The sequence below is a fragment of the Lemur catta genome, chromosome 1 (assembly GCF_020740605.2).
Source record: "Lemur catta isolate mLemCat1 chromosome 1, mLemCat1.pri, whole genome shotgun sequence".
Lineage (NCBI taxonomy): Eukaryota > Metazoa > Chordata > Mammalia > Primates > Lemuridae > Lemur > Lemur catta.
This window is the reverse complement of record NC_059128.1, coordinates 97,354,085-97,366,754: the sequence shown is the minus strand read 5'-3', so window position 1 is coordinate 97,366,754 and position 12,670 is coordinate 97,354,085. Positions and strand designations below refer to the sequence as shown.

Genomic DNA, 12,670 nt, shown 5'->3' with positions numbered 1-12,670 from the left:
TCATCATCTTGTGTCACAGGAACCTGCCACCAACACGACTTATCCCTGACGATGTAACTTTTATCACCTGGCTACGGTAGTTTTTGCTACCTTAGCAAAAACTTTAGAGGGTTCTCCACAGTAAAGATACTTTCCCCTCTTCCCATACAATACCCTTTGGAAGCACAGCAGTGAGCGTAGCCTACCTCCTTGGGGTGGCCAGTGTTAGAAGTTTGATACTAACTTTCTTTGTTTAGGAAACTGCTACTTATCTTGTTTGCCTGTCACTGGGAGCCCTCCCAAAGAGACTGGTTCTAGCAGGCCCAAAGCGTTTTGATTATATACTTCTTAAAAGCACTTAAAATCTAATATGTACAAAATAAAATATTAGATCTTGGCAGTTTTGTGGCATGTTCTGTGATATTTGCCTTTGATAATCAGCTGTGTTTCTCGTTGGAAAGCTGGAAGTGTGGAGAACTGCATATGGGGCCATGAGCAACCTTAGGGCATAGAAGGTGAAGGTGCCTGGCCCAACTCTTGAACTTTGGGGACCCTCAGGTGCTGGGCAGCCAGACATCTGGACTAGTGCGGTGACTTGAAACAGGAGTAGGAAAAGGGGGTACTGCTGGTCTAACTCTGGCCATAGGGATCCTAAGTGACCTGACATTCATTAGGCCTCAGGCCTCTCTCGACCTCTGAGATGACGCAGGGGGATGGGGCCGAGTGCCCTGCAGAGAACGGACATCCTCTCCTCTCCTGCCGCGCTCTCACCACACCAAAGCACACACTCAGATTTCATGGTTACTTTTTGTGACATGCTTCCCCCACATGTGGTGTCTTTTCCTTCAATATTCACGTCAAGGACCGTATCTGAGGGTCATGTCACTAGAGCCACCACTCAAGGCCACTCTTCCCACGCGTGAGCAGAGTCCACGTCTACGGGAGTGTCAGACGCCCACAGGCCGATGCCTCTTGCGTGTGCGCCTCCATTCGTATTGCCCCATGTGTAGCCACTGGGATTTTTTTTTTTTATCTTAACAAAAGAAAATCTATTTGATTTTCTCACAACTGTACTTGATCATCCTGATCTGTCATAAGTTGTTCCCCTGGCCGTGTCCCTTCCATCCCTGGGATTTTCCTGGGGGCAGGCACTGTTTGGTTTCTGCATCTCAAAGCTGGGCATGACGGTAGCATGAAACAGGCGCTCAGAGCTTACCGAATGGATAAAAGAACGAACACATGATACAGATTAGGCGGACAGCACTTCCCTCTGACTTAAGAAACTCTTCAAAGGATGTCATGCAAGAGACTGCCAGTCGATAAATGCTTTGGGGCAGAAGCAGGTTATTTAGGCACAGAGGACAGTCCTATCTTCCCTAGGAAAGGACAACTCAGGGCAATCACCCCAGGCCTTGGTCCTTGGAGGACAGCGTGGCCCTGAGGAACCAAGCAGGAATAATCGGTGGGGTAACAAGAACTGGCTAAGAGAAGTTCGGGCTCAGCGAGTTAGTCAGTCTGGAAGGGCAGGGCCACCAGGCCTGCTCGCCCTGCCATGCCAGGCTGGCCACGCTCCTGCCTGTGCAATGAAGGCCCAGAAGCCTGAGCTTTTGCACATGGAAGTGAACTGTAAATACTCTGGAATTCCATTGTGGTTATTGAGCATGTAATTGCATGGTAATTGCCATGAATTCACAAGATAATTCCAAGGTTATTTTTGTCTTCCAAATTTGTCTTATGTTGCCATAGTATATTAACAAGCAAAACCAGGATCAGGCCCCAGTCGGCAAGAGAGGCAGGCGGGCAGGCATCTGGTAGCAGGATCAGCTCAATGCTGTGTCTTGGCTCCAAAGCACAGCAGAAGAGCTTACTGCGTTACTGCACAAGTAAGGACAGGCCACCCTGAGGTTTAGTCCTCTCTGTGGATGCAGACTGAAATTCCCCCTCTCCCCAGACCTGGGATGGTGACTCACAAAGAATTTGAAAGAAGAACCAGGATATTTGGTTCATGTCTCCCAACTGCCTCTGCTTTTCCATAACCATACTAGTCTAGACCTTTATTGCCTGGAGAGCAGGTGAGGATGCAAGCAGAATTCTATGGTGGAGAGGTTGTGTGGAGTCAGAAAGACTGAGGTTCAAAACCTGACAAGGCCACTTACTATATGTGTGATCTTGTATATATCATTTAACTTTTCTGACTTTTTTTTTGGAAGTGATGGGGTCTCACTATGTTGCCCAGGCTGGTTTTGAACTCCTGGCCTCAAGCAATTCTCCTGACTCAGTCTTGCAAAGTGCTGGGATTACAGGCGTGAGTCACTGTGTGCAGCCCTTCTCTGACTTCTGATGATTAAATAAGCACCTAGTACAGTGCTTGATACATAGTAGCTACTATTTTTGTTGCTGTTCTATTTTCGTTGCTATTCTTTTGAAAGCAATTTGGACCTACAGTAAACGTAATTTCGCAGGCTGTTCCTTCCCTGTCCATCTCCTGGGATTCTGAGCCGTGTTGTCGGATTGATTGCTTTTCCCAAACCTAGGTTGGTCAATGTCATTCTCCTTCTCAGAAATCTTCAGTGTCTCCTTCTTGCCTCCAGGATGAAATCCAGACGCCGGTATGGTGGGCAGACCTTCTGAACCTGCTCAGTGCACCATTCCCACCACTTCTCCTGCTCCCCTCTTCCCAGATTCTCTGCTTCAGCCCAACTGGTTCATTGCCTTCTGCTGACAGATCACGGGCTCTCTGCAGGCTCTGTCCCGTTTGCTGAGGGAGCTCTCGCCATCCTTGCCGCTTGGTGACTGCGCTAGACCTGAAGGCAGGATGAAGTTCTATATTCTCAGTAAAGTGTCCCCTGTCCCTGCCAGTCCACAGTCATTTCTCCAAAGAACTCCAGAAGCAGGTTGAGGGTCTGTCACTCAATATGGCTCATGGTATAAATGACACGATATTTTCCATACTCTTTGTTATTTATTTGAAAATCTGTGCCATCTAGGAAACCTGTACCATATCTGCTTATATTTCTTTTTTAAAATTCATGACTCCTCCATGACCATCCCACCCATTCAGTGCTACCGAGTCTTGGCTGAGCTCAGAGCGGATGAAAAGCCAATGGACAATGGTAATATACCTAGAAGCAACCTCATTACAGGGGAAATGAATCCCCCTTTGGAAAAATGTTTTTTTCTACGGCCTCAGCAAGAGACTTCTTCAGGAATGAGCTTCAGCGCCGCTCTGGGGCCGGATCATCGACTCTCAGCCACTGAAAGGCAGGTTGGGTAGCCCAGTGATTAAACACACCGGCGGAGGTTAAATCCCGGCAGCACCACTTGCTTGCCTAGCGACCTGTAACAAGTTGCTTAACATTTCTTAACCTCAGTCTTCTTCTCTAAAAATGAACATAATAATACCACTTGCCTAATATATTGGACTGTAAAAAGATTGATGTAAAGCACTTAACGAAGTACCTCGGGTGGAGTAAAGGCTCCACACATTTTGGATGTTATTATCATATTAATACATGCATTATGGTTATCCGCTCACCTATCTGTGTACTTTGATAAACCTGGAACTCTTTGATACTCAGCCTTTTTTGTTTGTTTGTTTGTTTGTTTTGAGGCAGAGTCTTGCTCTGTACCCTGGCTAGAGTGCAGCGGCATCATCAGAGCTCACTGCAACCTCAGACTCCTGGGCTCAAGCGATCCTCCTCCCTCAGCCTCCCAAGTAACCGGGCCACTGTGCCCAGTTAATTTTTTCTGCTAACATCTTTAGCAGAGATGAGGTCTCGCTCTTGCTCAGGCTGGTCTTGAACTCCTGACCTCAAGCGATCCTCCCGTCTAGGACTCCCAGAGTGCTAGGATTATAGGTGTGAGCCACCATGCTCAGCCTCATTCTCTTTAATTTTTAGGTAATGGTTGGTGAGGACCTTTTACAACAATATTACCTCTTTCTAAAAGATTCTGCAAGAAAAAGACCTTTTAAGGGAAGGCTGCAGTATAGAGGGATGGGCCCCCTTCCTGTGTCCCCTCATAGGAGATGTCCCTTCCTTCAGCCCTCCATAACACAAGAGGTTGCCTGGGCCAGCCTGGGTACAGAGTCCCTTTCTATTTATTTATTTATTTAGACAGAGTCTTGCTCTGTTGCCTGGGCTCTAGTGCTGTGGCTTCAGCCTAGCTCACAGCAACCTCAAACTCCTGGGCTCAAGTGATCCTCCTGTCTCAGCCTCCCGAGTAGCTGGGACTACAGGCATGTGCCACTATGCCTGCCTAATTTTTTTTCTATTTTAGTTGCCCAGCTAATTTCTTTCTATTTTTAGTAGAGACAGGGTCTCGCTCTTGCTCAGGCTGGTCTCAAACCCCTGACCTCAAGCGATCCTCCTGCCTCGGCCTCCCTGAGTGCTAGGATTACAGGCATGAGCCACACCTGGCCAGAACCCCTTTCCATAGGCCCCATAAGATTAAATACCTCAAGAGACCTTGGGGATCATTTCTCCCTCCCTTATTTTACAAATGAGGACAATGGCAGTAGAGAGATCAGAATTTGGGATCTCTCTTGATGTCCCAGACCAGTGCTCTTCACTACCAGTTTCCACTGGCCACGTTTGGAATGTGTGGGAGTTTCAGAGGTTAGCCTTTTCGAGCAAAACAGGAGAAAAAATAAAAGACAAAAGATTATTGGTGGAAGTCTAGTCTTATTAAACTACCTTTCTAAATCACAATCTAACAAGAATGCTTCGAGCCAAATAAAGGAAGCCTGAAATACTCCTTTTCACTGGAGAATATAATTTTATTTCAGCCACAATTTAAATTGATTTAGTTCTGAGCGCCAGCACTTGAAGTGTGGAGCATATTCTATTTTCACCATGATACTTGTTTTGACAGTGATGCATTTCAGTTGACATAGTTGAAATCCTTATGTAATAAATCTCTGCCTGAAAATTAATCATGTTTATAATATTCTGAGAATTAATAACACCCATTGCTCAAATCATTAACTTAAAAAAGGAGCTTCCAAAATCTGTCCTCAGCAGTAAGGGACCACAAATAAATGAATGTTTGATAAAATAATCCAAGTAGCAGTTTAACAAGCGTAAACTTGAATGTGGCTGCAATAACACAGAACTATTGTTTAAGGGTTGGCAGAGGCTGATGAGGTTCTTATTTCAGTTACGAAGCAGGCATCTACATGCATAATGAACTGCTCTCTGAATTATTAATGTGTTGCTTATTTAGCCTCATCTGTCTAGAAGATAATGTATCCTAACTCTAATGAGTGATTGGTTTTGTACATAATTACAGTAGCAGCAGTCGTGGGGAAATGTGTGCCTTCAAAGAAGGAGTTCTAAAAATAAAGTCATCATATAAACTCTGTTGTTGTTGCATTCTATCAAAATCAAACCTGAAGCATTTGAGAATTTATAATAAATTACAGGAGACAGAATCATTATTAACATCATAATTTAACACAAAAGGTTTTACTTAATCATTCATTACAGATCATGTTCTGTTAAAATGCGAATAAATGACTTGGGTTGTTTTAAGATGTTTGCAAAGATGTTCCCTTTCGGCCACTCACCAGCCATGGTGTGGAGGGGCCAGAAAGAAAGAGGAAGAGTGAAAACTGATGGAAAAGGGAACGATTTATGCCAATTCTGACAGAATGTTAACTACAAGCTAAAAAATTGTTAGGTGATTCCTTCTCATTTCTAAAACATGCACATCTGGGATTTTTCAGACCTTGTTTATACCTTTAAGTGGTTTTTTAGCGAGGTCACTGGATCAGAAGCCCAATGACCTGGTCTAAATGGCTCTAAGTGACAAGTCTGCCACCTGTTTCTGATACGGACAACAGCCCCTCTGAGAGTCCAGAAAAGATTTTGCTTTTCCCTCGTATAGCGTGTTATTAAAGGAACAGGCCCAAACTGGCAGCATTTCATAGGTATTAGTGCGGATGCGCTCTCATTCTCATTGTGGTTCTGTGAGTTTCTTGTTTCTTCAGTCTTCAAAGGGGGCTGTCACCTGACTGATCATAAACCTGACGGCTTAACAGTCTGTTCACACTTGTTCAGGATCCCTCAGTTTGCTTAGGAATTGTACTGTGTGGTGCCTGTGTACGTGCTTCTTTTTAAAATACAGGCTATTGTGCGTGTACACGTGCACGGGAGTGTGTGCACATGCAAGCACACGGGCACCAGGGTGAAACATCCATGCATATCTTTCTAAAAGCAAAAGCACTTTCGGTTTATCCCTCCACCAGAAAACCTGCATAGCTTTTCTTCAGTGACGGAAGAGACATTTGCCTTATTGAAGATCATAACGCCTCCCTTTTGTGTGTGTGCAGCTCCTAAAATTGTTTAAGACTCTTGATCACAGGAGAACTCCCATATTGTCTAGCCTGTAGCTAGGAACGAAACCTATAGCAACATGGGAAAATGGGAGAGTGCTTCTAATTCAAAGTACAACTTCTGCTTACAGCCTTCGGAAACAACACACTTAAATGCAGCAAATTGTCTTTGGAAGTCTTGTGTTGAAAACCACCTCAGCTTCCAGCCTCCTTTTAGAAATGGCATGGAGTTAGGCTCCCTAGCCAGAAGGGCTGAAGTCTGACTGCTGTCTCTCCTTCTGCCTTTGAACTTAGGGTCCCGCAGGTCTCTTCGGTGAGGATGGAGGCCATAGGTGGGGTCAGACCTGGGAGATTCTCAGCAAAGTCCTGGGACCTCATTAAAAGAGGTCTGTTCTCCCCAGTCCAACTCTGCTTCTGTTCTTAATCAGGTACAAGATCAAGAGGATGCCTGTGAGCAAGGTCCTTGCTAGCACCTCACTAGACAGGTGGATGAGAACGAGGGGAAGGAGGAGCCCCCCAAGACACCAGGCACCCTCCCTCTAGGGTGACCATGGATACCCCGGGCAGAGTCAAACAAAGGCTCTTTAGATCCAGAGGCATCTCCTGGACCCAAAAGGGGTTCCGCAGAGAGGCAAGAGACACTGCTCTGAAAAAGTATCTCTGGGACACCAGTGTGGGGTCCTATGAGCCACTGGAGTTCCTCTTTCAACTGTGTGACATATTCGGATTTCAAGGGGAGCTTCATTTGTGAAAAGGGTGTGAAGCCCACTGTTGTAGGAGGAGGCAGAAGAAACCGTTTGGCAGCTGTCGGAGCAGTTGTGGCCAGAAAGTCCCCAAACTCTCTTATACTGAAGGCCATCTGGTTCTCCTGACCTTTGCTCTCTCACCCTACAACCAACTTAGCCCACTGGACCAGGCACCCACTGTCCCCACAGAGATCTGCACTTTGTTGCGCAGGGTACAGAGGTTGGCACACCTCTCCTCCAGCCCTGGGACCCTGGCCCCAGCCACCCCCCATGGGGCTAGTGAGGAGAAAGGGGGCTGTGGCAGTGGGAAGAGGCAGATCGTGAGAGGCTCACAACCAAGCAAGAAGTGGGGTTTTCCTGAAGGTTGCAGGAGTCTTTTCAAAATCATAGGCAGGGGAGCAACATGCTCAGACCTGCTTGTGCCCTTGCCACCCTGACTGCAGTGTCTGTGTAGGCTGAGGGGAGAGGCAGGAAGCTCGGTGAAGGGTATTATAATCCTACTGTCAGGTGGTGAGTGCCAGAACTAAGGTGGGGTCTTTGTTGAGGGGGACGAGGGGTCAGATTGAGGTGTTTCAGCAGGTAGACTCAACGTGACTTAGTTGCTGTATAGATGTGGGGCTTGGGGGTATCTTAGGAGCCTCTGGCCTGATCCACCAAGAGGAAGGACAGGAAGAAGAAAGATGATGAATGCAGTTTTGGATAGCTGGCTCCTGAGGACTGCAAGCAGAGAAGTTCTGGTAATGGAGGCAGTGGGTACAGACGCACACGTGCCCAGGGGAACAGAAGAGAACCCCACGCTCTGTCACACGTCTGCACGCTGCCTTCTCTTTTTGGAATGCCCTGCCCCCTTTCCTCTGACCATTGCACTCACATTCCTGGAACCCATTTCAGAGAGGTCCAGTGACTTGCCTGAAGCTCTTTCTTCCTTCTCTACTCAAAGAGCCTGGCACATAGACAGAGCCCCGCTGAACGCCGAGAACAATCGGGAAGCATCTGTTGCTTACCGGCATTGAGAGACACTTAATAGAGTTCGTTTTCTTCCCTTTCTTTGGAACAAAGCGGGGCACTTCGAGGGTGCCCAAACTGCAGTCCAGATGGCCGTTGGTCAGGTATAAGAGGAGTTGAGTCAGGGCCAGCTGGTCGCTATAGGCGAAGTTAAGGCCCGTTGCCCACACCTGATTAAAACAGAAACCAAAAAAGTGAGTGTGAGACCAGCAAACGGTAGAGAACTCCCCCAGCTCCCCCGAGCCAAACCAAACCACATGAGACCACACAAAACAGTGACCATGTGGCTCAACGGAGTAGATGCTTTTCCTTCTCTTTCTACATCAGTCAACGGAGGGGTGGAGTCTTACTCTAGTTGGAAGATTCAAGGTTCTTGTGGGAGGTTACAGAAATACCTGGCCAAGACAATCTAATGGAGATGCCGAGTCCCCAAAAGCTCATGTTGGCTTTGGTGTTTCTGCCCAGAGCCTGCCATTTCTAAGGTAGGTTGTGCAAGGTTTTCTACTGAGAAAATGAGCCCAGACAGAAGCTTCAGAGGGTGGGGAACTAAAGCGGAACAGAAAGAGGAAAAACATGAGTAAATATGAGTAAGGGGCAGTTTGCTGCGATTTTAGAGAAAGCAGTGACAGCCTCTCCGTGAATGTTAATATGAAACTTAAGGGAAACTTAGGGCTGGTCTGTAAGTCTTAGCTCTACCATCATTTTATCATGAAAGTGCAAGGTATTCTTATTTTACTACCTTACAGTGTCACAGTATTCTCAATTGTCAACAGGTAATAACACCTTATCCTAGCTGTATCACAGGATTATTTGAAGAATACTATGATGCAATTAAAATGCTTTGAAAAATAGACATCGTAGTTATAAGTTAATGTCAACTACTAGAGAGCTGAGTTATGTCCATTAATTCCTCTGACAGATATTTACTGAGCATCTACTATGTGCTAAACTGGCAATGACAAAGTAAGTCATGTGCTACTTCTTCCCTCTCTTATGGCAGATCAACCTTAATTGCCCATGTCATCCCCTATCTCTATGCTGAATCCAGAAGCATGCCCAGAATCCCTCTCAGTCCAATATTCAAGAAATATCATTGTCTTAGTCACTGGAGAGTTAAAAGTAAATAGGTGCAGGTCCTGCCATCAAGGAAGTGAAGACCAGGTACATACATATTCAATTAAACAATGCAATGTGATATGCGATATAGCATGTGATGTCAGTATGAACAAGGTACCACTGAAACAGAAAGAAAGGACAGACTGGGTTTGCCTAGTGAAGTCAGGGCTGCATCATGAAGGTGACATTTGAGCTTCAAACAAGTGATAAAAACACTAGGCCCCCATGTATCAAGTACCTACAGTGTGCCAGGTGCTTCACAAACATCTCAGATCTTTACAATAACCTAAAAAATAACAGTTCCATGTCACAGATGAAGAAACAGAGGTTCAGGGAGGTACCCAAGTCCACAGAGCTAGGAAGTAGTGGTGCTGGGATTTGAATCCAATTCTGCCTGGCTCTTCCTTTTCCCTGCTGGAGGAGATGGCAGTGATCCTGACCCAGCCAATCCTTACCCTGTACCAATTCTCCAGTCAAATTAGAAGCTAAAGTTGTGGAGGATCAGAACATGTTCTTGTTTAATATAATCCATGCCATGGAAATGTCTTGTGGAGAAAACATGAAGTATTGTATTTATGGAATATGCTGCAATTAGCAGTAATGCATTTTCACTGTAGGAAGTTGGAAACTAACACATTTTCATGAAGACTTGATTAAACAGTTTTTCCTCTTACAAGGCCTCCGTGTGCCCCACTCTCCAACTCTGTGTGTTAAAATACATAATACATCTGCTCTAGAGTGGACTCTTCTCAAACAGAACTAGCAGTGAGTGACTTGAGTAAGCATTGAATGTAAATGGCATCATTATAAGGATATTAAGAGGTCAAACTGTCAAGGCCCCTTGCTAAACTGAAGCTAATTTCAGGAGTCATATTCGCACAGTAATGCTCTTTTATAATAGCAAATAAATCACATTTGCAACAATTCTTAAAAAACTAACTGCCAAGTATCTGTTGCAGTTGTAAACATCCTATTTGTCAACTTAAATATTTCCTGCTGCATGGCATAAAATGTAAATCAGATGGGGACAGCTACTTTCCCTTAATGTGAGAAAGTGAACTTGCTGTTCTTGCATGTCAGGCATTTTGTTTCAGAGCTTCTATTTTAATGTTTTGGAGTCCTTGATCAAAGGGAAACATATATAACACACATCATTAATATTTATGTTAATAGTATTAAGGCTTTGGTGAAAAGGATTTTAATGGGAATGCAGCACAGTGTAGGAGAAAGGGTGAGGGGCAAGGAGTTAAAGAGCCTACATGTAGCCTCACAGTGTGAACTTGAAGGAGTTGCTTAAGCTCTCTCAATGTCAGTATCCTTAAGTGTCAAAGAAGCAAAGGCAATACCTACTACACAGGGTTTTGAAAATAAAATAAATGCACATTAAATTGCCTTATACACTGTAAAGTTCAATACAAACGCTACTTGTGATTACCAGACGTTTCCTTTAAGAGGAGTAGATTCTTAGGAGACACGTCATCATTTGTCCATGTTAGCTATTAGATCACCCCATTTAATAACTGTTTTACCCTATGTAATCCTTGTGTTCAACACAATTCAGTCCAGTGGGTAGTTAGGTTTGGGCAAGGTTGGTATTACTATATCTCCATTTTACCGGTGAGGATAGTAAGATCAGAAAGAGGCCTCATGGTTTGCCTAAGATCACAGAGCATAGAACAGTCTTTCTGGAGCCAAAATACTTTTGCTTTCCCAGGCTGCCCTAACCCGTGGGCTCACAAAGGAAATAGGACAAATTTTGTTAAGCCTTTTCCTCAACAGCAGGCTTGCCTGATTTGCTCGGATAATTGTTCTGTTCTCCATCTGGTTTTTCCATTGAAGACACTGCCTGAGGCATGCTTGTTTTGTGTACAGGGGTTCCTGCCTCCACCTCTAGACTGTCAGCCCTTTAGGGGAAGCTGCCAAGTCTTTGTCTTTCTGAAGCATCCAATGTCTGGGGCTGGGGTGCAGTGGGGCGCATTTGCAATTGCAACATTTCACTGTGAACTCTGCAACTTTTAGGGAATGGGATCCAAGTGAGTCTCTGCAGCAAATATTCATTGACCACTTCCTCTGCGCCAGCCCGATGCTTTCACACATCTCTCATTTAGTCCTATTCTTGATTTGTTAAATTTAAACCTACTCTCTCTCAGCACTGGGTACCCCCGTCCCAATTTAGATGAGCGATGACGGTGGCCTGTACAAAGGCACTGTGAGTGAGCCTGGCTTTTAAAATGTTTAGGTGGTGGCTTTAACATGACTTGCTTATAATGACATAATGACTGGCTTGACAGGTTAATTGATTAGATTCGTGGGTTAGGGAAAAACATCACTGAAGGTGAGGGCTGGAAAGAGCCCTAAAAATCGCCTAATTCAATCAGTTTACTTTATAAATGGAGCAACTCCGGCATGGAAAGCCAAGTGGCCTGCCCTAGGTTGCAGAGCCAGGCGTCACAACTGCATGCCGAACACCGGAGGAGTCTCAGCTCCCAGTCAGAAATCACTTGTTGCTAGTTATTTGACTGAGTGATGATATTCAAACATAATTTCTTAAAAATGGCGAGAATGCTAGAGAGATTTACAGCAAGGCCTTAAGTGCACAAGTAATACAAAAATAGTCATCTCAGGATTACTTATATTATTGAAAAAAATGCAGCTGTCCAACATTTTGGCATTGGTTAAAAAGATTATGACATCCAAGTGATGGGACAGTTTGGTATTCGAATTAGAGATGGCGTTTGTGAATGACTTTTCGTGATTTGGGAAGATGAACAATACAGGAAGAGGAGCCCAGAGAGTTAGTTATATAAGCAATGTGACTTCAGCTTTGCAAAAATAATATACTTAGAAAGGACTAGCTGAGAATATAACAAAATGTTAACAGTCAATGTTAGTATTAGTGGCATTATGATAACTGCAGTTATATACAGACTTTCCTGTATATTCTAGATCTGCACCATCTAATACAGTTGCCACTAGTCACACGTGGCTAGCGAGCATTTGAAACGTGGCTGGCTCAAACATACACACCAGATTCTGAACACTGAGGATGTAAAAAAGAATGCAAACTATCTCATAAATAATATTTTATCCTGACTACATGCTGAAATAATATTTTGGTTATGCTGAGTTAAATAAAAGATACCATTAAAATTATTTTTATCTATTTTTTAACTTTAAAAAAAGGAGGCTACTAGAAAATTAAACGTTACACATGTGATTTGCGTTTATGTAGGGCTTGAATTCTATTTCTATTGGGTTGGTAGCAAAGAAGTCCGCTGCAACTTCAGCAAGGGGGTAGGACCAGTTGGGGGTGGGAGGGGGAGAAAGGCTGCCAAGGTCCCAGCTCTCCACGGCCATGAGCGCTACTGCAGCTGCATCCGGAGGCCTGGGCACGTGAGAACCAGTGGGCAGGGAGGGGGTCAGGCAGAGGCCAGCCTGCCCAGAAGTGCTCCATTCCCAGGTTCTGTGCCACAGCTTTGGGCTGACAATG

At 44.8% G+C, this 12,670-nt stretch overlaps 1 protein-coding gene across 3 annotated transcripts in view; it reads right to left on the bottom strand.

The window, feature by feature from the left end:
* The window catches only part of IQCH (IQ motif containing H), a 201,869-nt gene that overhangs the window by 19,561 nt on the left and 169,638 nt on the right, over positions 1–12,670 (bottom strand). For all 3 annotated transcript variants that reach the window (XM_045541606.1, XM_045541600.1, XM_045541616.1), the window contains one exon: positions 8,064–8,234. In XM_045541606.1, coding sequence (XP_045397562.1) covers positions 8,064–8,234 — 171 coding nt within the window. The remainder of the gene's footprint in view (positions 1–8,063; positions 8,235–12,670) is intronic.